We start from the raw sequence: 25,427 nt of genomic DNA, 5'->3' as shown, positions 1-25,427 counted from the left end.
AGTGTGCAATATAAAAAGGATCAATTATTTCATAGCAGCAGAGTTCTTTTAGTCTATTTTTACCGATAATAAAAATATACTTTTATCTCATTACTTTTCTATGTAATATTTTGTCAAATACCACAAATAGACCCCAAATTATCATCTTAACATCTTGGTCAATAAATTTTTAAAGGAATTCTAAACGTACTTATGTACTTTGTTTTATTTTTTATTTTATTTTTTATTTTATTAAATGACACTACCAATTTATTACACGAGGGAGTAAACAAATGTGTAGATAAATACTAAAAGGAGACTGTAAAGACTTAAAGATTTAAATACACAGACAGTTGTAGGAGATATTTGCACTAGTTGTGGAAAAACGGTTTGTTTGACACGGAAAAATAAAAGATAAAAAAACAGGAAGAATAAGATTAATATTGCTTGTAGGCTTTTTTATTCTTATTAAAAGTGAATCCTCCTTTCATCTCTGAAAAAAAGGGGGGTATTTATAGTTATTTAAAGCGTGGGTAAAATTATGGGCTAGTTTGTGTTCACTTGGTATTATTGGCTGTATTTACTAATGACTGATGAGCCTTATCAGTGTAGCCAATCTATTATTCGAAATGGGATCTTCTATTGGAATATCTAGTAACCCTGAGTTGTAAATGTATAACTCAGGATATTTTTTATGCTATTATTTTTTATGAGTGTTATAATATTATGTACCTGTCGATCAAGGATCGATGGAATGATTTTATATGCGATTTTATATGTTAAATAGTGCGATTTTAGTACACTAGTAAGCTAAGGAAATCTGCCAAAGTAGTTATCTCGAGGAAATATGAAGAACTTCCAAAAATAAGACTAAGAATAAGATTATTTCTTATTGATTTACAATTTTAATGCTATTTTTATAGCTGTCAAATTTAATCCAAAATCATCCAAGAATACCAAACCATAACTATTTACAGAATCAATTATCCGGATATCATCCTGAGATATAAAATTAACGGATAAATCATACGCGTTCCCAGATAGACCAAAAATAGACTTAACATACAGCAGACGGGGTACTCGAACGGTAATAACGGTATTTACCAAAGATATCATAACACAAGAATGTAAGAATAAAATATTTACTCTCAGAAAAAAAAGAAACAATCCCCACCAGGATTCGAATTCAGAACACCTTAGAATTTCCAGCCAATAATATATCTTGCACGTGGATATCACGTGACTAACCAAAGTAACGTTTAAAGCAAGATAACAAAAACACAAAAGTACCAAAAATATATGGTTTCTTGGTTTAGTGGTATAATTCTCGCTTAGGGTGCGAGAGGTCCCGGGTTCGATTCCCGGAGAAGCCCTTTTTAATTTTTTATTTCGTTGGTGTGGTGTGTATAGTCTTTCGCTTGTGGGGTCTGATGTAAGTGTTAAGCTTAGTTATGGATACTTAAGTAGAGTAGTAGAAGAGTTATCGTTTAATTGAAGGATTGATCTGACACATTCATAATTATCTAAACGCAGTTACGACAGCTTGACTTTTTCTAAAAAAATTAAGTTTAACTTCGTCAGGGTTCTTTGTCAATTGAGTTTCGTGACGCAGTTGGACGGTGTGGCCAATATTATTTTATGCGAAAAAAAAAAACCATGCCCTTTATTAATACCATGTGAAACTAAAAAATACAGAATGCAATTTGAGCAAGAATACTCTGAGGTAGCATCCTTCTTCACCCGCTTTAACCTTTTAGGTATAGTCGGCTTAACTCTTCTTGCGGGCTTAGTCCATCGATTCCACCTCTGTATAAACAGTGTTACCGGCCCGACATTTTCTAATTAATAGAATCCTGTAAAGTTAAATAAGGTAAATGCAACTTTATGATACAATCTAGTTGGTGTTTTATTGATTAAGACAAAAGGAGAGAATAAAAATAATAGAGTAACTGATAGACTATTCAGTTCCTCGTAAGCACCGCCTTGTTTTATTTAAATAATTGATAAATATATATGGTAACGAGCAAGCTAAGTGAAAATGATAAAAAGAGGTTTTAATAAAACATTCACAGAAAGGATTGGTAAGGATGTCCTTGATCAAACAGATGAACGATAAATAATAGTATAATTGCTAAAAGGTTGTAAGTTATTGCAGCACACAATAAGGATGCTCAAATAAATTCTAACTTCCAGTAATTTTTTTTTTCGTCCGATGTCGAATAAACGTTTTAATAAAAAACTATTAACTTGGAGGCCTTTTTATTGAAATCGGCTTTTATACTCCAGGTTTCCGGCCAGAATAAGATATATGCAGAGGAGGAACTAGACATGATGTAGTGTATTATTGAGGTGCCTATATTGAAGGACAGTAGAAGTATTATTGGACACGAAATAACAAACCGGAAATGAGTTTAGTTCCTGGAGTACTTTTCGCTCAAGCAAAATTAAGAAATTAACAAAAATAATCAGCCAATTGAATTTATCTACAAATCGAAGGAAGTTTGAAGCTAGAAATTATTTGAGCGTCCCTAATGCTAAAATTTAACATTATAGAAAACAAGTTGGTTCGAGTGTACAATTTAAATTTTTAAATTTAAGAGATATTGGTGTATCACAAGACTGTCTCACCATAGTAACAACTACTCTAATGTAAATACGGAGTATATAAGAATCACCAATACAACAAATACGAATGACTGACTTAACAAACATGAACATATAAGATATATACAAGAGCAAATTAAGCATTTAATAAAGGATTATCTTATATTTGATTGAAATTATTGTCTCTTAGGCATCGGATATTACAGATATATATAAAAAATCCGCACTGTAACAATGAATAGGTTTTATCTAAATTAAAGTTCTAAAGAGTTTAGTCTGATATTTTATATGTAATATCTTGAGAATCAATATTCGTACATAAAATAACCCAATGTACTGTAGCTATTTTATCTTAGTGTAATGTTTGATAAGATAGTACGGAAAAGTGAGGATATAGAAATACTTCTCTATTTAAGGTAAAATATAAACTAAACAACTCTGCTGCTATAATATATATTTCTGATACTGGATAAATGCCCTTGGTATCAATTTAGTGTTCGGAATAGAGACCGAAACAATTGAGCGAACTCCATCGTGTTTTAGTTTAAACTCACTCAAATGCTTTTTTTGGAGATTGAGCTTGCCCCAGTTTCTGTAAGCTCAGCTGGATTGTTCAAACAAATGCTCAAGATCGGCCGAGTTTATGGTACATAAACGACACGTCAAAGTAGATTCAAAGACAAAGATTTAAGATTATCGGAATAGGAATATTTGTAAAATACAAAATAACAAGAGTAAATTTAAGAGGTAGTCAACGGTATACAATAAAAAAAAAATTATGGGGCAAATTATAATACTTAGAGCATAGTATAAACGAGTTGGCTTTTACATAAATAAGAATGCTTATCAATAGTTTCTACTAGATATAACTAGTAAAAATGTTTTGGCTTAATCAGTTTTATCTCAAATTTTGTATCATTTTTTGAGAAGTCTAAATTTTTTAAATGCAATTGTTGATCTACACCTGAACTAGTAAAATTAGCAATTAAAGCGAAAAAAGAATAATGATGTTAAAAGCATTATTATGAGGAAATGCCATTACCCGTCTTTCTACAGCCTTGAAATTTAGAGTGACTACTTTCAATTTTATATACGAGCGAGCTACGTTCGATGCCCACTCGACGCTCGCTCGAATCCAAAAAATACTGGCGCATGCTCGAGTAAGAAAACTCGGCACGAGCTTTGTTCGCACCAGTGCAAAATTGGAAAATTCGAACACTAATCTATATTCACTTTTATATATTTCATTTCATGAAGTATACTCGCTAGAAATGATTTCAAAAAAAAAAAAGTTATCTTATACGTATCCATTGTTTTATCCTTTGCTACTGGCAAATTTTGGTGAAAAGCGGAAACGTGAAATCAAGATAATGATTAGGCTAAAAGTTAGTAATAAGTGCGTATCATATCATAAGCTGACAATTAAAAAGTATTATATTTAAAAAAGAAACTGTAGAGGAATCAGATATAAGTATCCTCGAAGGAGTACAGTGAAATATGACCGGAAAAACTATTTAAGGCTAATCTGAAAAAAGGGGATTAATATAACTGTAGTAATTGTATACAATCAAGACTAAATCAGATGATGTAAAGAGCCGAATATAGATTTTATTGTAAGTAGTGGGAACAGTTTACAAGCCGTACTCTAGCTTACCCGTAATTCTCCAGGAAGTTGAGTAAAATGCTTCACTTAACATTGTTACAACAAGTCAGAATTTGGTATGTTTCATCTAAAGCTCTTAAACCCGGGTATTTTTTTTTTTTTTTTTTTTATTTGATCAATAGTGATATAACCAAACTTACGCTATCCTTTTTCCCTCTTTTGTTTTCCCCTAAACTCTCCTCCCTTTCAATTCTTTGATTGTCTTTTGATCCCTTTTTTGTAATAAAAAAAAACTCCAAAAATTAATAGAATTCCTTTAGTTAACCCTTACTATGCTTTAAGTCGACTTTGAGTTCTATATTACTTCATATTTTTTGTTGCTGAACATATTAATTAATAATATATGTATTATACTTGAGTATGACATCTTTCATAAATCATCCAATAATAGATTTAGTTGTATGTTACTACTCTTTAGAATTCTTCATTAAAATGATTCCGTCACTAATATCATTTAAAGCTATAATATATTTTTATTATTATAGATAGAATCTATAATCTTCCAATATAGTACTCACTGCACGCTCATATATTATCTTTCATTCTATTCTTTATTTTAAATCCCATACCAGATAATCTCTAGCGCTATAAATGAGTCTGCAGACCACATACCAAAAGTATTTGGGTAAAGATGTCATCACTTATGTTGTCTGTCATATAGAGACTATCAAGTCCTGAGTCATGTAGATGGTCTCTATATGGTCTCACAAGGATAATATGACAGAGATATTATTTTTGTTTCTTGCTATTTACAATAAATATTCCTAGGGTGATTAAAGCAGTATAACGCTGATGATCATGTCGTAAATAAATATGATTTACTTCAGCATAAATAGATAACATTATAAATCTTTTGACAGCAACTGTTACACGCTTTTTACTGGTTTTCTGTGGTATTTGACAAAAAATAATACACTTCAGAAATAATGAAATAAAAATAGACTACAATAACTCTGCTGATGTGCAACATCAAGGATGTTTTAACTTCATAATTTATTTATTGAAATGATTTGCTTATTTAGTCTCAAGTGAATCGTACCCAAATACGACATTTTCTGTAATTTAAAACACAACGATAAGAATTTTTTTAGATCTATTGATCCAGGGAGACACGAATTGAAATCAATTCTAATGAGTATATTTCATTTAATTTGAAGGCTGGAAACTGAATATAGATTTATTAAAAGACCAGAAAGGTTGACTCAATACAACTATCAGGGGAAGTTGCTCAATATAAAGATGATCAATTGTTTTATCGCAGCAGACTTCCTTTATTCTATTTAATTTAAAATAAAGATATAATTTTATTTCAATAATTTCCTGCGGTATTTTGTCAAATACCACATCTCACCTGAATTCGTCACTGCAGTAATTCCTTAACGTTGTTACACCACCTTTTTCTCCTTCTGTTGGTCCCTTTGACTTCAGATCCCTATATCTGACAGCTTTTCTGTCCTTTCCTAATAAAAGGACCATAAAATTATTTAATAAAATCTTTAGTTTGTTCTTTACTATAATCTGATTTAGTCTTATTCATATAAGCCTGGTTTCGTTATAAATATATAACAACTAAATAATTGTACAAAATCCCTTCTTATAAATCAGCACTGAATAGTCTTACCAGTTGTATTTTACTATACTCCTTCGAAGACACTTATATCTGATTCGTCGTAGCATTTCCCTTTTATATCTTAATATTTTATTTATCTTAGTTGACAACTTATAGTCTGGTGCTCACTTTTTTAAGAACTATTATCTTACTCTTTATCTTTATTTCACGTTACCACTTTTCACTTAAACAAGCCAGTAACAACGTAAAACAGGATTCCTGCAACCCAGGTTTCTTTTACTCGTACTGCCCTTTTTACCCCATGTGGAGAATTTGTCTTCGTTCGACTTATCAAATTTTTTCCCCTCCTTCTTCTTGCTCATTCCTTTTCCTTAATTACTTTTATCGGATCTCTTGGTTTACCTCCTAACCGGAGAATTTAAAACCAAAATAAATAGTATGTGCTATTAAAACTGATACTCTTTTTCTAATGTTGCACTATAGATAAAAAACTCTTCTCTCAGCAGAATACAGAACAGGGTTTATCAAAAGTCTATTTGAATGAAATAAAAGCAAGAGAAGTTTACAAAAAGTTGTCCTCACAAAAAGTTAAAGCCAGTCAATTAAAACTTATGTTGGACAAGGCATAGATTCTGATGTATACATTTCTGAAGAATAAAGATTAGACCAGATGTATTCTTTAAAAAAAGGCAACCATTACAGTCTGGAAGTTTACAGACCACGTTCAAATTTTAAATCTCTAAGAATAAATGGCAAGTATTTGAGCTAGAAAAGCAAGTACTTTTTTTGGGAGATAACGGGCTAAGATTATATACACATCTATATAATGCTCAATACACTGCGAATTTGATTAAAAACAGAGTTTTCAAGTCTCCATAATTTTTATTTGAGTAGTTCAGGTCAACGATATACATAAAAAAAAAAACGACATAATAAGATAGAGCGATCTCCCGTCAATACCTTCACGCTCAGAATTAATGTCGTATCAGGTCCATTGGAATAGATCCTTAAAAATTTTAGTCTGGACTTTTTTTTATTAACCTGTCTGTTGCTGTCTGAAAACATTTTTCAATTATAGGTGCCATAATGCAGTACTGACTGTATATCATATCCATCTAAGTAACAAGTAAATCATTACATTTAGACACGAGAAAAACGCACAACAAAATAACTAATCTTGCATTTTCGGCTTTTATTTATATTCAAATTTACAACATGTCAGCAACGTCTTCAAAGAGACACTTTATGGTACCCGGAAGTTCACGCTCAACCGAAACAAGTGATTTTTGTAGAGACTCCACTGCAGCCAAACTCTTATGATTTTTACAATTTTTTTGAAGCTTTGAGAAAAAAAAAAAAAAGAAAATATTAAAAAGAAAGAAGAAATAGATCATGCCTGTTTTACTTACTTTATCAATCATGGGTAAAATCATCTCTAAAAATGCCGTATCGTTGTTGCTAAAATTTTTAGATGCTACTGTACTGATACTTCTGGATGATGGTGATTTGTTTGGTAAAGGAGGAAGTGGGTTTGCTACCACGGGTTGTTGAATCATACTGCTTCGCTTATTGGACCGAGGGTATGCACCAATTTCAGTAGCTCGGACAGTACTTTGACCGACGTCTTCGTACTCACTGGTACTATGCCGAAATCCTGTACTTTGCATCTTTGTCTATAATAAGGTGTCAACACACAGATAAATGATAAATATACACACATGTAAAATTATTAAGACACTCACAGTCACTTCGTTAACTCTAGAATTAGGAGGAGATGGGTGCGATTGTGGATTAACTTGGTTTCTGCTAACTGATCTTGGTAATTGTTGAGAGGTAGGTGATGGAGTTTGTTGAAATTTTTCTGTTGTGAAGCTGTTAACTGAATATTGACTGGCAGAACTTTGCATTTGAACGACAGGTTTTGGCTGTGGCGAAGCTGCCTGTTTAATAGTACCAAAGTCCCATGTATCTTCATCGTCTGATTCGACACTTTTTTTTTTGTCAGTTATTATATATACCCAGACTTTTTTCTTATACGTACTTGTTCTCCTCGTCGGAAGAATCGTTGTCACGTCCATTTATATTCACCCAACGTTCATGTCCTTCAATCAATTCGGTCAAATAGGCGACCTTCTTACTACTCTTGACAAATTTGTGCTTTAACAGATCTTTGGCTGTAGGTCTCTGTTGGATATATTTAGGATGCAAAAACGAGAAAGAATCGAGGCGTTAACAATACTTACGTTGGCAGGACTCGTTTGTAAGCACATGCTAACAAAATCACGGAATGCTTTACTGTGAGGAGGACCAAGAGTTGGAGGCTCATTTTTGGGTATATGGAATAATACTTTCATTGGGTGCATTTTAGCATAGGGTGGTTCCCCATTGGCGAGTTCTATAGCGGTGATACCAAGAGACCAAATATCAGCCTTATAATCGTATCCAGATTGTTTAATAACTTCGGGAGCCATCCAAAACTATGAAGAAAGTGTTATGCTTAAGAGTTTATTTCCCCATATACATTAAAAACTTACTGGTGTGCCGACAAATGTATTTTTTTTGGTCAATGTGGCAGTGATCTGAGAATTGAAAAGAAAAAATTAAAATGTTGTTTTTAGATTACCATATATGTATTTTTTTTTACTTGTCCCGACACACCAAAATCCGCCAATTTGACTTCACCGGAGGCGCTTAATAAAATATTGGCAGCTATTTAAATACGTATAAGATATTCGCTGTATTATGATAGAGTGGAAGGTGTGCTTTACCTTTAATGTCTACGTAATGAATTAGGGTTAAGTATAAATATTTATAAGTAAAAATAATGGGATTTACCTCTGTGCAGTTTTCCTTCATTATGAAGATAATCCAAGCCCTTTAATAATTCTTTAATGATAATTGCTATATACTCTTCTCGGATAGTCCCCATTTTCATCTGTCATTATGTTAGTAAAACAAACAATAATTGTAAAAGAAGAATACATACTAAATCACTACATGATCCTCCTGAACAGTATTCCATGATGATCCATAAACCTGTTCCCTTAAGATATGATCCATGGTACCTGTAATTTAAGGAGACAAAAATGAAAAAAAAAGGTTACCTTTAAAGGGGAATTCCATTATTGACTTTTTTTTTAAGTGCTTACTTGGTAACAAAGGGTGAGTCTAATTGGGAAAGAATAGCAATTTCTTGTTGAATATCATCAATTTCATCCTCAGCACTTTCCAGGTCAATAATTTTGATGGCAACTGGTTTATTTGTTCTTCGATCGAGTCTTTGTATTGCAGTAGACGCGTTAGAATAGATATATAGAGGGAGTTTTATAATTCCTTACCCTTTAAATACTTCACCGAATGAACCCTTACCTATAATAAAAAGCTTGTTAAGTAGAGTATTTTAAGACAAAAGACAAGATCTAGTTACCAATACGCTCTTGCTTGGTATAATAGACCTCTGGATCTGTTGAATGACTAGCAGTATTCTATACATAAAACAACATAAAATTTTTGTTTATAAATTTAGAAATAAGTGTTTACCATTTTATATTTGCCAAATAAATAAAAAAAAAACAGAAAGAGAGAAAAAGAAAAGGGAGAAATGAAACAAAAAAAGCTTTTTTTATGTGGGAGCAAAAAAAGACCAAATATGGGACACAAGTAAACAGTATTCGGCGTTTGGGGTCGCACGTGCACTAAGTTTAGAATAGTAAACTGGCTGCTAAATCTGGATTACCTCCAGCCATTTCTAAGGCATGTAATGCCTCCTAAACGAAAAAACTTAAGTATTATGCTTTCTTACTTTCTTTGATTTATCCTTATTTTACCTCACGACTAACACCCATATCCGTAAGTAACTTGACGTCCTTTTCGGGATAACCTACTTAAAAAGATGAGTCTATATTTTGATTAAATGGTTGCATAATTCCTTTTACCCTGTGGTTGTGTTGTGCTATTTTGCTGTTGACTTGCAGATGATTCTGCAACTTGAGGTACAATAGTTTTGGTCTCGTTTGTTATTTCCACTTCGTCACTACCATGAATCTAATAAAATTCTTAGCATTTTTTTTTTATAATAATGAAAACACAATGAATTCCTGTGCTTACTTCCATCCTCCTTTGCTTCTCAGGTAATTCATGCTCTGCTAAAAACGGGATATCTTCACTATCAAAAGTCAATGCATTTTTACGTAGATCAATGCACGCTCTATGTTTCTTCAGCATATCGAGACCAAAGAGCAATTCCGACCCTTTTCCTTCAACAACAATGAATGAACAAGACAAGAAAAAGTTTTTGGAAAGTCGCATTTGGGCACTGTGGATTCGACCAAGGATTTTTGCGGTACCAACCCCCCTGGCAACACCGTTAAAACGTGTATCTAAAAGTCTCATCAGACCACACGACTCAGCTGTTTCGGGACTGACTATTATATGTATAAAAAAAAAAAAAAAAGGAGTTCATTAGTACACACATAAAAAATAAATAAAAATAAAGATACTTACTAACGGTGCTTTGTGCTCCAGAATCAACAAGTGCCACAAGGTTCTTGTTATTAATTTCGACGTTTATATACAAACGCGTAACCTATTATCATCAAGATATCAGTAAATGAATATATATATCAATCCATTGATATATAATTACTCTTGCAAACGATTCAGGGTTATATTCCATTGCTGCTTCCAAGTTTGCAGCAATATTTTCTTGTTTAATGGCATCTTCAATTCTCTTTTGCGCCTCCACGTCAAACGGATCATCATTTGCGGCCTATCACATAACAAAGTTAATAATTATTTTCTGACAGAGAAAGCAGGTCTACATTTACAATTTGGGCTTTTTGCATCTCAGCAGACCGTCTTGTCTGTTCGATTTGTTGAACCATCGCCGTAAATTTTGCAGGATCATGAAGGGCTGCACGAGCCAATTCTGGGTTGGTCTATCAAAAAAAAAAAAAAAAAAAAAAAGTGAGAACAAAGAAAAACAAAAAATTTGCTGCGTACATACACTTTCCAACTGCTGAAGAAGACGGGGATCATTCACAACATGTTGACGCATAACATCTAGATCAGGATGACCAGCACTATATTACATGTTATCAGTCTCACTTGACAATCATACATATATATCATGATATTACCTTGAGGCACCTGGTTGTTGTTGGCGTTGCTGTTGCATGTGGATAATCTCGTTTGAACCAACTTGGTATTCTTCCAAAGTCTTTTTCAACTCTTTTAATTCCTGACCGTGATAAAAAAGATGTTGCGATTGAGGAGAAACGCCAGACTAGAAAAGAGAAAAAATAAGTACTCGCACGTCAATATTCCTTTTTCGTTCCTTGTCGAACCTCTGCTTCCAAAAGAGCCTTCAAGTCCTCAATAGCCATTTGATTATCGATATCTAAATTGTAGATTTCTTCACCATCGGTTGTCACAGTAACAAGCATGTTATATTTTTTTGTATGGAAAAAAAAAGAAAGAAAAGGAAAAAACGCGCCAGATATATATGGACGGCGGAGACAAACAAAACGAACGAGAGTGAGAGAAAGATCAAAATCACGTGTATGGATGGGTTATATGTATATATGTGGGGTTTTTTATTTAAAAAGGATCAAGCATGAAATTATAAACTTGTCCAGCGGAATGAACGACTCTTTGAGCACGTTTGGTAGTAGAGGTAAATGTGTAAAGAATGGACAGTGCATTTGATATCCTTCTTGGTAATAGCGAGGTTGCTAAACTTACAACATCGGTTGGAATGAAATCAGTCAGTGGTATCCGAACATTTTTACTGGTGATGGGTCGATGTGTCTTTCTAAAAAGCTGCACAATAGATTTATGTCCTGCTTCTATAGCTAATCTCTCTGCTGTCTTTCCCGCACGGTTTGTAATCTTTAAATTGCTGCGTGTAATCAATAATTGTACAATCTCATATTTGCCAGTCCAGCTTGCAAAATGAAGTGCTGTAAATCCATTTTTATCCACCTGATCTACATCACAATTCAATTTCACGAGTGTCTCAACTAGTCCACTATATCCACAAATCGTTGCCAAGTGTAATAAATCATGCCCATTTCGATTATGAACAGATAAGTAATCATGATCGTTTATGTCTTGTATTGCAATCATGGATGTCATAATAAGTTCCTCAAGATGAGATAGGAATAATTTACGTGCATTGTCATAAACTGCCGTGGCTGCTAATGTTGAAAGCTTATATCGATACCCATTATTCGTATTGCTGTATCCGCCATTATCTTTACGGTCCGAATTATCCCCTTGAACAATACGCATCGCGATCTGCCTGGCATCTTCTACTTTTCCCATCGTCTTTAATCCAACTACTTGAAGTGCAAGTTCCATTAAGGCTCTGTCACTCTCATCGAAATACGTAAATAATACCACATCCTGTCCTTCCAACATTAGTGGATGTTCCTTAAACGAAACAACTACAGGACCGGCAGTGACAGCAGGTGGAAGTATACATAGTAATGTGTTTGTACTCCAGCAATGTGTGGGAATAGCTGGATTTTCACCAAATAAACAAGTCAAACCTTCATAAAAATTTGAGCCTAATACAGTTACCTCGGATCCACCATAAATAGGTCCTTCCGATGGTATGAGTCGATGTAGTCTAGGTAAATTGGGTGTTTTATCCATGGCATTTCTTTCTTGCAATTTAGTGTATACGTTCGTTTGTTGCTGTTGAGCACAAGACATGTTATTTCTTCTCATTGGGTTTTGGGTGAATTGTGACAATATCTGTTGTTGTTGATGATCAGGATGTACTAATGATAAAGGTTGATGCTGTTGTTGTTGGTGTAATGCTTGTGATGGTTGTTGTTGCTGTTGCTGCTGCTGCTGTTGTTGTTGTTGCTGTTGTTGCTGTTGTTGTTGTTGTTGCTGTTGTTGTTGCTGTTGCTGCTGTTGTTGTTGTTGCTGTTGTTGTTGCTGTTGCTGTTGTTGTTGCTGTTGCTGTTGTTGTTGTTGTTGTTGCTGCTGCTGTAGTTGTTGTAGCTGCTGTAGTTGTTGTAGCTGCTGCTGTTGTTGCTGCTGTAGCGGCTGTTCCGTCTGTGGTGTCAGCATGAGATCGGTAGAGTTTAAAAAGTCAAAAAGCTCCCCTTGCGAAACAAAGGAACTTTGATGCTGCTGTAACTGTGATATAAAATGATCGTTATTGTCGGATGCCAATGGGTGCTGCTTCTCCACTGTCGTGCTATTTGTAATATTAGATGTAGTAGTAATTTCAGTCTTTGGGGGACTTTCTGGTATATCATCGATTTGGGAAGAAGGTGTTGCTGGTGTAGATGCAATAGGACTAGATACACCGGAATCGGTTTCCATCTCTATATTAACGGCTTTTCGTCTGGAGGTGGATGGTGCATCACTTTCAGTTGCTGATACATCAAAATCTGCACGTGACCTTTTTCTAGCCGCGGTTTGTTGCATCTTGGAACTCTTATGATCGTCTGTTATCATAATGGGTGGTGAACGTCCTGTAGCAATCACATGATTCATATTATCTCTAACTGTAAATACAACCCTATAAAAGTGGTGTTTAGACTGAGTAAGCATGAATATGTGACCAAAAAATAAAAGTTTTTTTTTACCGGAAGCCGGTTTTTTCGCTATGATGACGGCAATAACATGTTACTCTCGTAGGCAGCGTCGCTTCACCATTATTGAATTCGATATATTCATTACAGTTGAAAAGCAAGATTCTTCTACGTTCCTCCGCCATAATGTTTTCATTGCTAAGGTCGGGTAAATCATTAGCGAATAATGCAGCTAGTTTAGCTGCCCCGCCTTCCTTATTAGCTGCTCTAGCCACCTTGTTGTCCCTTTTTCTTTTTAAGCGCTTACGCTACAAAATAAAAAAAAGAGAATGAGAATTCTTGTCTCATGTCAGATATAGAATGCACATTACCTCTCGATGAACACAACTTGTGCACATGATGATTTCATTATCTTGCTGACCATCACAGACGACAGTTGCTTCCAAAGTCAACACTTGGGCATCTGTAAGTGAAGCCTTTTCATCTGAACCATACTTTTGGTTTTTACGCTTTAATTTATCTTTCGCAACAAGATGTTCGGGAAGCTTTAAATGTGACCAAGTAGTTGCCATATCCCCTGCAACATCGACCAATTGCAAGCATATCTTTATCTGCGTTTCTACTCGGGATTTGGCACCTGTATGTGGTAAGCCCAATACTCGGATGTGCCATGGGCTGTCACTCTTTGAACTTTTTTTTTTTTTTTTTTTTGGATAGATTAACAATTGTAAACTTTAAACGTATAAATAAATTCTTACATTGGCGGAGACATGAATTCCGATTCTTGTTCAAGTTCCACTTCTCCAGGTCCCAATAAACTTTGACTACAGTACAGAACTATTAGTAATCAAGACAACTTTGTCGATTGTACATAGTCTTACCCAGGAAGTGATGTTTGGGCCAAGAAATCCTCAAAGTTCAAGAAATTTCTAGCCAAGATAGGAATAGCATGTAACAATGGATTGGTGAAAACCTACAAACAGAAAAAAAAAAAAAAAGCTTAATACCGAAGCTAGTGTCTATTTCTACAAACAAAAAAAAAATCTTACATGAAGTAAGGAATGACCATTGTCTTTTGACTTTTGTTTGCCCTTCTTTTGTTCATCCTTGGGGACTTCAAGAGAAACGGGTTCTTCCTTCACTTTCTGTTGTGCTGCTAATACTTGCGCTGGGTCCATACCTATTTACATTACTTAATAAAATGATGATAAAAGTTGTTTCATAATTACCCATGGTTGAACTACTGGCTTCTTGTTGCTGTTGTTGTTGCTGTTGTTGCTGTTGATCAAAAGAGAGTTGCTGTGCATTGTATTCTGCTACATGATTTAAAAAGAGATCCATGGCTTGGTCATTTTGAGGTTTCGGTGAGGATAATAACGAAAGCTCATTATCCACCCCAATAGACCCTGTCTTTTGATGCGTTTCCAATGGTGGAGACATTATGATTCACAAAAGTTAATAGGGCTAAATTTATTCCTATGTATAAAAAAAACACACACACAGAAAGAAAGAGAAGAAATAGAGTTTAACCGAGATTCTACTGGTTCCGGTCTTAAATGACTTTTTTTTTTTTATGGGCTTTGAAAAGAACCTTCTTTTGATCGCTCTTTTTTTCTAAATTTTAGTCACTGACATCCAGGAAAGATTTTCTCAAGCCAAAATTTTTACATATCCTTAAGCTGATAACTAATATTGCCTTAGCACTCGTGCGTGCTTAGCAGCAGAGATCCAAGAATAAATGATCTCAAGCATGTCACCTTGTAACTTTGCCCCGCTCAAAAGAAAGAAAGATTTTTATCTTTTACAAACCACTGTTATTTTGAGAATCGTTATTGGAATAGACCAAAGGTTTCTTCAACGATGACAAGAAGTTCGGCTTCGATGAATTAAAGGGTTACAAAAAAAATAAAAAAATAAAAAACGCGAACTTGTAACTATTGTGCAGGTCAAAATCGTCAAGTGCAATTATCTTTTTCACCTTGATTTTTTTTACTTGGCTTTGATGGTTTTCGTTGTAAAACTATCTATCCCAGTTGATTGCTGTATCATTTTTGTGTCTTGCCTCTAAATGTAGACAAACTTGTAAAATTATCAGCATACTCGAGAACAGTGAAACAACAGACATTCTTTTCTTTCTCAAAGGCGATGATTTTAAAATGGGGTTTTGATCTGTAATCATTGGTAAAGAATCGTCAATGATAGTGTCCTTAGTAACCAACTTTGAAACTCTTACTGTTGGTTGCAGATCAGTTTGATTTTGCCGTCGTATTCTCTAAATGGTTACATCAGGGAATCCATCGACTGTTAAAGCCGCCAGATTTAAAGATTTGCAGTGTCACCTGAATGACCGTTTCGTCTAAAATATTTCAAGCGCTTGCATAATCCGACTTGTATCTGACAATTACAAAAAAAAAGGGATATTTTATTTGCCAGCACATCTTCAGCCAGGGTTTTTCAAGTAACTGCAGTAGTCGAACTAATGCAGAATTTGTTTGCAGCAAAAGAGGTTTCGGCAGAAATTTTAATCAGGTTACTTGAATCGAGTTTTATTATACAACGTCTCACATGTGTTTTGTAATAACAAATCTTCTATCTACTATATAAAGATATTTTCCTTGTGCTTTGCAAAGTTTACGATAAGAAGTTTCTCCTATTGATACATCCGTATTCTGTAATTTATGCATCACCATATGTAACGGAAAACTGCACAGGAAAACAGTTAGGAATAAATAAATGTTTTAATATAATCATGTACTGCCAATCACAATCTTGAGGAATAAATCATATGCATTTCACATCATATGTTCCTGACAACATGAAAAAATGGCCAAATATATAAGAAAGAGAGATAGTTACATAAGTCATCATAAAAAGACGAATGATCATTGCGTTTTGCCGCAGCGATTTCTTTTGTAAATCTTACAAATGACGTACAATTTCAACAATAGCAGCTGTTAATTGAACGTGTTTCCCGTGAATTGATGTTCCAGCGATATTATTGTACCTAAATGTTATTGTATAAATAAGGAGTCAATATGACTTAATATAGTACACTTTCTCGAATAACAACGGATTGGCTTCAAGATAATGTTTGTGTAACATAACGGAGGAAACAATGAATCCCAAAACCAAAGCGTAAAAAAAAAAGCCAATTGACAAGTGTTTACATAGTAAGCATTAAAAATCTATCAGCCATGGATGAAATCGTAATTGCACAGTAAAAAAAAAAGGGATCTTTGCTAGAAAAACAAACAAAAACTAAAGTAAACTATAAACCCCTAACTCAAAGCCTCTGACGTCTTTTGTGGTACTCATCAAATTTGATCCCTTTTTATTTTTGGTTTTGTGTGCGAAAGATTGTCGTTTAAAAAGCCGACCAATTGGACCTACATCTTTTTTTTTTCCCTTTCCTTTAATTTTTCTTTCTTTTTTTACGATACCTTATTTACAATACCGATTAAAGGACAACCGTTATACATGTCAAGGAATCTAGTCATTAATACCACCGATCGTGTGCAAAGAAAGTGGTCACCTTCACCAGAGATGGCAATTAGAGAAGAAGATGGCGACGAGGAGAGCCAGATATCAAAGCAGAGACTTATTGAGGAAGAGGACGAGGAGGAAGAAGAAGAGGAGGAAGAGGAGGAGGAAGGATCGGATTTTACGTCTTCACCCAGTATTCCTGATGAAAATATCAATTTTGACCTTGTTTACACACTTCATACATTCGAAGCAACAGTCGATGGCCAAGCCTCGGTAAAGAAAGGTGACGCGCTCACTCTACTAGACGACTCCAATTCATATTGGTGGTTAATTAGAGACCTAAAGACCTCAGAGGTTGGATATATACCGGCAGAAAACATCGAAACACCTTTCGAACGACTCGCAAGATTAAATAAGCATCGTAACGTCGAGGTTAGTCTAATAGTGTTTATAGTAAATATTTATTGAATGATTATTATGTTATATATAAATAGCTTACCTCAATTGAACAAGCTACACATTATATAAACAAGTCAGAGATTACAAAAGCATCACATTCAAGAAAAGTAAACTTATCAACTTCATTGAACGTACAACTCCATGTTTTATTGATGGGGGAAAACGAAGAAGATATCGAAGATGAGGCGTATGAGGTTTGGGATGAAGAAATGTTGGAAGATGAAGAGGAAGAGAAAGTGCTCAGCCCTAGCGTCAATATCAATGATGAGAATGATGACGATGATGATAAACCTTTGCAAGACAATCAAATTAAATCAATTGAAATTATTGAATCTAAAAATAATGAATGTGAAGTTCAACAAAAGGAGAACATCAACAATACTGCAGAACAATCACGTGCTGCTGTTCAAGATGTACCTGACATTAATTCAAAGGTATTACGTGTATTTGCTGGTAATGTAGACGTCGGTGCTTCATATCATTCATTACGTGTCAATGAATCCACCAGTGTGGCTGAATTGTTATTAAATGCCATGGAGAAATTTCATATTACCCAAATTGAAACTAAGAACGGTCGTCACCATGGTCACCATAGCTGTGTTGAATATTATTTAACTGTAAAAACAAGAGACGGTGATGAAATTACCTTGGACCCGCAAGATAAACCCTTTGCTATATATGAATCTTTAACCGCTCATCTCACTACACCCATGCCTTCATTAACTCAATTCAGACAATTGGCAAATAATAATGGTGATTACGTTTCTAGAAAGAAAAAGAGAAGATCTTCATCCATTTCTTCCATTGGTGATTCCTCACTTCAATTTTTTATGCATAAGCGTATCAAACGTGTCAACGATAGAAGCGGACAAGTTCATATTAAAGTGTCTCTCATGACCCAAACAACCAATAACAATACGGTACCTGAAAAAATGAACGCCATCAAAAAAATGACGGCATTGAGATTTAGCAAAAAGAAGTCTAAAAAGGAATCAGGCGCAGAATTAGAAAGGATCGACAAGTTGATTGCAATTCCCGCTAGCATTACGATCTCCGAGCTTACATCCATTGCTCTTGTTAAATTTCACATCATATCTGATAAGGATCAACCGCATCAATACAGATTAATATTGAATGCAAATGGGAAAGGTAAAAAAAAAAAAAAGTCTACCGCCGCCCTTTTAATCATGTTGAGTGTAAAATTTACCAAATTTCCTATAATAGATAAACTATTAAATGCAACTCAATTATTATCAGAAGTTCTATCAGACTTGGGCAAAGATAAATCCAGTGATAAATATTTTGTACTGCATAATTTTAATAACAGTTTAGACGACCCACCCCAAAGATCTCTTTCTCTATCATCATCTACATCATCTTCATCTTCATCTTCTGCAAATAGACAAACGTCAAGTAAGGTTTTCCCTGAAAAATTCCCCCCTCGCAATCCTTACTCACATAGTAATCATCCAGTTATGACACGCCTGGATAGTAATACCGAAGCTATCTTGAAACGAGTTGATGCAGCTTTGGAATCATTCGAAAAAACAAAACGTCCCTCGACAACCTAAAAGGTCTCTTTCCAATTTTCCATCACCCATGTCAGTTTCTCGGAATGAATGTGGTGTAGACATCCATCTACCACACGGATTGCTTCGGAGTACTGCCCTTTCAGACAAAAAGACTCAATATTCATTGATGACCGCACCAAACACATTGGTGCTTCAGAAAGTTTTGCCCTCTGATAACAAAGCAAAGAACAATACCAATAGTATCTCAGGAGAAGAAATGGCCACCCTGATCAAATATGGATCACAGTACTTGGATACGTACGATACAGCAAACAAACCATCCCTGCTTTCATCCACGAATAGACTTACAGTTGAAAAGGACAGTGAAAAAAGTCTTTCCAGTTTAGAAGATCTGGAAAAGGTAAGAGAAATTCTCATTTCGGCTTGTTACTTTTGGAGTTAACCTTTCGATACTTAGGAACTTCACCGTATTATTACATCTCATTCCTCCTAAGAAAAATACATACCTTTTTTTATGTCAATATATTACTGTTCATTACCAATCTTTTAACCCCCCAAAGTACTCTCCCTTACAGAAAATACAATCATTTTATTTCATTATTCATTATAACCCTCCCCCTTCACAACATTATTGATTGCTTCATTCTACTATTATTTATACTACAGCCTCCTATTATCTATTATCATTAAAACATTTCTTTTCTACCTTTTTCCTATTATCATACAATATTTTTGTTCAAATAATTCATTATTTTAATTTTGACAAGAAGGACAATCAATGATGCGATACCTTTTCACAAATCTGCTACTAATAGGATGCGTTAAAAGTATTGCGAATAGCTTCAGTGAAGGAGGGAGATCCCCTGAACAGGATAATGGACATCTTGCAAATAAATAGTATCCTGTATCCAAGGTAAAATTATTGCAAAGTCGAGTTACTAAGCAACATATTGGGAATCACAAAAGATGAAACAAGGGAGAGTGACAGCTCGATATAAATTTTCCGTATGATGAATGAGCTTATTTTTATAAGATCAATCAATGATACCTTAAATATCAATTAAGCACTGAAGTACAGGGGTAATGGAACGGGGTATTACTGCTTGCTCAAACATGAGTGCGATTTTATCACTGAAAAAAAAAATAGGACACAACGGCGCCCATGTAAGCCCCCGATGAGCTCTTTGTTATGGATCGTAATGATACAAACAAAAACAATGTCTATGTTAACCTGTCAATCACCACATTGATTCCAGACAATGGCCGGATACAATATAAAAAAATACCCGGAAGCGGAAGTAGATGCTGATAACTCGATAGTTTTGACTGTGGAAGCAGTTTAAAAAAGAAAATACAACATGTGCAAAGGCGAAAAGAAAAGAAAAAAAAGAAAGGGCTGTCATTTTCATTACCACGTCTTACTTAATTAGGCATATGAGCTTTTTTTAAACCGTTAAATTTATCAGGTTTTTCAAGTTTTCTGCTTATATTAGCACCAACCTTTTTTAATTCCTTTACCTGAAGATCATAGCCACAGTCTCTCAATTCCACATTATTACAGCTAATTTAGAATTCTTGTTTTAATAATTTCCATTTTTTACTTGTTGCAGGTGCAAATCAGCGGTGCAAGGTCGTGCGGCAGGTGGACCAATTGGGTCAACCAATAGAATTTAAGATAAAGTTGATTGGACAAAGTACTAGTGATTTCCCAAATAGCTGTTTAACCTGAAACAGTTACTCGAATACATCCTTTGGGTTTGATAAATTACCTTATTGTATACACTATAGAAATGTAACAAAAAAAGTAAAAAAAAAAGGACCGTAAGTCTGGGCACGGAAAAACATCCAGTCTTAAAATAGATATAAAAGCACGCAGTTTCTATCTCAATTTATAAGGACTCTGAACAAGAGCTATATTTATCTTTAAAGGAGTAAAATAGATTTTTTTTATTTTTATTTTTGCCAATGCAACGTTACCCATAACGTACAGTGAATCCGAAGCAAGGAATGAGTAAGAAAATAAATGTTGAATTGTTTCCTTCGTTTTTGTAATCTACAGTAAGATGTCTTTAGATTGTGTGAAGATGAATATGATTTTAAAAAGTCCTTGTGCTTTTCAATCATCGTATATTTGCTTTCAATTTTTTTTCCAGCTTTGCTTTTTAGATTCACCAGATAAAACATCATCTTTGGTGTAACTGTCCTGGATAATGATGGTTCTGCTTGATTCAGCTGTATTCGTAGGCTCTATCAGAAGTTTGCTTCGTTTGTTTATTAGCACAAAGCTTTTTGCAAATATAGACTTTAATTCTTTTCACAAACCCCAATTTAACCGTAAAGAGAACGGCCCTAAATTGAAGCTGCAGTTAGAAGTCCACTTGAATTGATCTCTCAATACCTGAAGGGCAGAGACTGTCAATTCCCGGCCAACTTTGCAGTAATTCAATCAAGATTGGCGGTTTTCTCTTGGTTGGTTTGCCTTCAGTTGCGTTAACAACGTCAGGCCTTGTCCCATGCGCCCATTCATTTAAAACTACAGCTGGAAAGTCTGTGCCTATAATATATTATGCATAGCCTAATTCACAGCCGTTGGATCGTTGAATAACAACTTGTACATTCATTCAGAATCAGGTCACCAGCTCCATGGTAAAGTGAATGTGTATATTTAGTGAAATGAGAAAATAAGATAGCATGTCGAGTTTAGTATTTAAACGAGGTTGACCGTGGAAATAAGGCAAATGATGAACTTGAACACTTATTTGGAAAAAAAAAAATCAGGTGCAACCAGACTTTGGGAACGAAATGAATAAAGACAGTTAGTCGAATAAGTGTAGATTATAGGATTTTCTTTTTTATCGCTTACACATACGTTTAGCTACTATGAGTAATCCGGGCTCCACTTGAAAGCGTGCCTCGGCCTGCCACTTGACACGGAAAGCTGGCTCCGATGATGGGTTCCAGTAAGGTATAATTATAAATACTTTTCTTTTTTTTCTCCTTTCTTCCCTTTCTTTACTCCCCTTTTTATTTTTTATTTTATTTTTTTTTGAATAAAAAAAAACTTAATTCTTGTTCTTTATAATATGTCTAGTATACCGAAACCATCATTACCGCATAACTTGGTAAATATTAAAAAAAAAAAAAGATTCGTATCACATAAACAATCTTGTGAGTGCTAAAATGTTTTTATTGTTAAGGGTAAACGACAAGCACCACAAGAAACGAATATTGTTCACGTAACCGTCACAGCGGCCGACACCGTTATATATACCCATACCGCCACATCCTATTCATACATACCGTCCTATTCAACAATTACCAATGCACCAACATCGTCATCATCAACCTTATCTAACAATGGACCCTCCCAAAATAAGAATCCTGCTGGAATCAACAAAGGTGCAATTATTGGTGGAGTCGTCGGTGGAGTTGTTTTGATTGCTTTAATAGGTAAGATGACTTACCCAAAAAAAAAAAAAAAAAAGAACGAGAAATAATGACAATACAAATAGCATTGGTGTTTTTATTAAGGCGTAGATCTAGAAGGAAGAAGGGAGTGGCACGACAACCACAATGTGGCTATATTGACGATACAGATCCATATTATCAAGGTGCAGGCGGCGGTGGTGTTGGTGGCATGACATCATCTTCAGTTCCCGCTCCACGACATTTAGTAGCTCCTCCTCTGGAAGACGGGCAAAAATACTATCACCATGAAGGAGGTTATTATGACGATATCGCTACACCAAACAACGTATTTCCGAAAGCCGCATATTATTCGGCAGACAATAGTGTGGATACACTCACTTCAGGTGAAGTGCCTCCAAATTATGCACAATTTAGACAAGTGCCCAACCAAGTGGATAATCCTGTTACTACTGTAACCCCAGTTATGTCAGAAAGGCACGTACCCCATTTAAAAGAGACAATTGAAGAACCGCCTCATTCAAGGGATTAAAAGAAATATATACAAACATGCATTAAATTAGAGTCTATGTAAATAAATAAAAAGTTTTTATTATTTTTTTTTTAAAAAAAAAATATATATTGTAAACCGAATCATCGTCTAAACACAAACCACGATACTAAAAATAGCGTTATTAATAGACACAATTGATCGTGGCCTGATTTAGTTCCGATGGAGGCCACTTCTTCAAATACACCGATCAGTCCTAATCCTCCAAATTCATCTTCCGCATGGCCTGCTGCTATACCGTAACCTTCAAAAAACGAGGTAGTAGCGGCGTTAAAGACTTGACTTGTGGGGGTTTCAGCATCAGTAATGACAGCTTCTATTTGCTCCGTAATACTGGTGTAGGCTACCGTACTTGTCGTTGCTGACTTGGTATGGCCACTGGAATGTTTTTTGGTATCGTCTTCATGATCTTCATGGTCTTTGTCTTTGTGGTCCTTGTCTTCATGGTCTTCATGTCCGCTCTTACCATCTTCCTTCTTTTTATGATCATTTTCCGACTGATGATGATCCGAGTCCTTTTCTACTGACTGTTTATGCAAGTCTTTTTCCATGCTATCCTCATGATGTGGGTTCTTTCCTTCTAGTTGGTGGGTATCCTTTCCGTCTGGTTGATGGGCATCCTTTCCTTGTGGTTGTTGGGGATCCTTTCCTTGTGGTTGTTGGGGATCCTTTCCTTGTGGTTCTTGGGGATCCTTTCCTTGTGGTTGGTGAGCATCCTTTCCTTCTAGTTGGTGAGCATCCTTCACTTGTGGTTGTTGGGCATCCTTTCCTTCTGGTTGGTGAACATCCTTTCCTTCTGGTTGGTGGGTATCCTTTCCTTGCGGAGGTAAATCCTTGGCTTCTTGCTGGTGAGCATCTTTCTCTTGATGATGAGCCTCCTTTGCTTCCTGCGCGTGATCATCTTTTCCTTGCTGGTGCAAGCTCTTATCTTCTTGATGCTGTGCATCCTTTCCTTCTTGCTGATGAGGGTCTTTATTTTCTTGCTTGGGTATATCCTTTACTTGGTCTTGCTTAGGCTCTTCCAGAGACTGTTGATGTAAGTCTTTTTCATTCACTTTAGGCTGCTCACCCAGGGGTGGTACTGAGACCGCATCTTGTGAAGATGCACTGGCTGCCGCTATTGGTTTCTCAACGTCAGGAACAGGATGTGCTTCAGGAGCTGTCTCTACACACTTTCATCAGACATGTTGCTAACCAGGAGAATTTTTTTTTGTTACTAACCTTTCTTTAAATCGGTCTCTGATGCACGCTTTTGAAGATGGGGTTTACCTGGTCCCTTTGTTCGTGCTTTCCGTGCTTTATTTCTAGCAGCTCTTTCCCCCTTTTTTTGTTTAATTAAATCAATGATTTGAGCAACTTTTGGATTCATGTTTTTACGGAAAGAAAAATGAAAATGTTAAGAAAGAAACTATGAGAAAACTTCCGTCCTTTATTGTCATTTGGGTATCGATATTTTTTTTTTTCCTTTCATTCCCCTTGGGAATTCCCGTCTTAATTTTAATATGTTACCAGTCCAATGGAGCGGTATCTTCTTCTTTCTTGAAATAAATAGACTCGGTTAAAATCTTGTTTTTCATTTTTTTGATTACAGCCGAGGGACAATATTGACTCACGGGACATGCATTACAAAGTGGACCTCTTGGAAGACAAACAATCTGGCCATAACCTACCATAATCGGATTGATCTTTTTCCACTTGTCTTTGGGTAACCAAGATTGAAGACTCTAATATACCTTTTTTTTAGACGACAGGAGATTTAATTATACAAAAACTTACCAGTCTAGTTTCTTCGGGTGTCTTTGTCTTTACCCAGCCTAACCTATTTGATATTCTATGAACATGCACATCAACCCCAATACCGAGGTTTTATTCCAAGCTACTTGTAATGTCAAATAACCCATTTTTGGCCCTACACCTGGTAAGCTTGTTAATCCTTCAATTGTATCAGGAATATCACCGTTATATTGATCCCGTAATATTTCCGCAGTCCTTTTGATATACGAGGCCTTTTTGGTGTGAAATCCAACGGATCGAATCATATCATCCAATACAGCTTCATCTAATGACAGAATGCTTTCCAGGCACAAACCACCTTTCAGTTCATTTTGCAATTTGATGACTGCAGCACTTGTGACGGTGTCCTTTGTTTGTGCTGATAGCATGAGCGAAACAAGTGTCTGAAACCTTTGTACATGTGCTGGTGCCTTACTATCGGCTAATCTTTCGCAGCCCATAGTATCCACGGCTGCTTTGTTTATTTCACGATAAGCTTCCAGTGTATCATATACGATTTCCCAATTTTTGGGTGCTTTTTGTTGTTCTTGAGGCTGCTGATGCAGGGGTTCGTCTTCTATTTTAATTTCTTTTTTAACCTTCTTGACTTTTGTCGTAATGGTCTTTTGTAATTCGGTTTTGATAACAATGTCGTCATGAGATCGCTTGAGTTCTGATTTGACTATTTCGGTTGTCTTCCGAGTACTACGACGTAGAGACATTTTCAACCACAAAATATTGACACGATAAAGAGTGTGAAGTTTTGGTTGGACAAAGGGGGTATGCAATTGGGGAAAACAAAAAAAAAAAACTTGAATACTCTGGCTTTCAAATA

The 25,427-nt window shown here is 35.2% G+C and overlaps 7 protein-coding genes and 1 non-coding gene across 8 annotated transcripts; 4 read left to right on the top strand and 4 right to left on the bottom strand.

Annotated features, from left to right (window-relative positions):
• Positions 1-773: 773 nt before the first annotated feature.
• On the bottom strand, positions 774-2,697 carry EV154DRAFT_480400 (uncharacterized protein; the record flags this gene model as incomplete). Its single annotated transcript, XM_051598329.1, has 4 exons — positions 774-849; positions 881-1,351; positions 1,730-1,785; positions 2,608-2,697. 4 exons carry the CDS (start codon positions 2,695-2,697, stop codon positions 774-776), a joined length of 693 nt encoding a protein of 230 aa, XP_051458867.1.
• On the top strand, positions 1,281-1,352 carry EV154DRAFT_t51. Its single transcript has one exon. It is a non-coding gene; the product is annotated as a tRNA-Pro (tRNA).
• A 4,266-nt stretch (positions 2,698-6,963) lies between the features above and the next one.
• On the bottom strand, positions 6,964-8,904 carry EV154DRAFT_194414 (kinase-like domain-containing protein). Its single transcript, XM_051594301.1, has 10 exons — positions 8,803-8,904; positions 8,652-8,751; positions 8,585-8,593; positions 8,461-8,525; positions 8,351-8,395; positions 8,060-8,293; positions 7,858-8,000; positions 7,559-7,805; positions 7,226-7,489; positions 6,964-7,156 (listed from the first exon to the last, which is right to left on the bottom strand). The coding sequence occupies exons 1-10, from the start codon at positions 8,836-8,838 to the stop codon at positions 7,025-7,027; spliced, it is 1,275 nt and encodes a 424-aa protein (XP_051458866.1). The 5' UTR covers positions 8,839-8,904; the 3' UTR covers positions 6,964-7,024.
• Positions 8,905-11,717: 2,813 nt separating this feature from the next.
• EV154DRAFT_396975 (uncharacterized protein) lies at positions 11,718-14,034 on the bottom strand (the record flags this gene model as incomplete). The annotated part of the gene is made up of 5 exons (XM_051595203.1): positions 11,718-12,001; positions 12,077-12,575; positions 13,218-13,356; positions 13,424-13,677; positions 13,741-14,034. Coding segments are annotated over 5 exons (1,470 nt in total), but the record flags the coding sequence as incomplete, so codon positions are not given.
• A 2,878-nt stretch (positions 14,035-16,912) lies between these two features.
• On the top strand, positions 16,913-18,882 carry EV154DRAFT_418776 (uncharacterized protein; the record flags this gene model as incomplete). The annotated part of the gene is made up of 4 exons (XM_051595853.1): positions 16,913-17,284; positions 17,347-17,664; positions 17,746-18,231; positions 18,292-18,882. 4 exons carry the CDS (start codon positions 16,913-16,915, stop codon positions 18,880-18,882), a joined length of 1,767 nt encoding a protein of 588 aa, XP_051458864.1.
• Positions 18,883-21,865: 2,983 nt separating this feature from the next.
• On the top strand, positions 21,866-22,884 carry EV154DRAFT_505197 (uncharacterized protein). The gene is made up of 3 exons (XM_051601149.1): positions 21,866-21,965; positions 22,041-22,293; positions 22,356-22,884. Exons 1-3 carry the CDS (start codon positions 21,927-21,929, stop codon positions 22,799-22,801), a joined length of 738 nt encoding a protein of 245 aa, XP_051458863.1. The 5' UTR covers positions 21,866-21,926; the 3' UTR covers positions 22,802-22,884.
• On the top strand, positions 22,805-23,460 carry EV154DRAFT_505196 (uncharacterized protein). The gene is made up of 2 exons (XM_051601148.1): positions 22,805-22,892; positions 22,951-23,460. The coding sequence occupies exon 2, from the start codon at positions 23,191-23,193 to the stop codon at positions 23,344-23,346; it is 156 nt and encodes a 51-aa protein (XP_051458862.1). The 5' UTR covers positions 22,805-22,892; positions 22,951-23,190; the 3' UTR covers positions 23,347-23,460.
• Positions 23,461-24,228: 768 nt separating this feature from the next.
• EV154DRAFT_505194 (DNA glycosylase) lies at positions 24,229-25,403 on the bottom strand. The gene is made up of 3 exons (XM_051601147.1): positions 24,671-25,403; positions 24,596-24,650; positions 24,229-24,543 (listed from the first exon to the last, which is right to left on the bottom strand). The coding sequence occupies exons 1-3, from the start codon at positions 25,312-25,314 to the stop codon at positions 24,325-24,327; spliced, it is 918 nt and encodes a 305-aa protein (XP_051458861.1). The 5' UTR covers positions 25,315-25,403; the 3' UTR covers positions 24,229-24,324.
• Positions 25,404-25,427: the final 24 nt, after the last annotated feature.

The sequence above is a fragment of the Mucor mucedo genome (assembly GCF_025094135.1).
Source record: "Mucor mucedo strain NRRL 3635 chromosome Unknown EV154scaffold_34, whole genome shotgun sequence".
Taxonomy (NCBI): domain Eukaryota; kingdom Fungi; phylum Mucoromycota; class Mucoromycetes; order Mucorales; family Mucoraceae; genus Mucor; species Mucor mucedo.
This window is presented reverse-complemented; position numbering and strand designations above follow the sequence as displayed.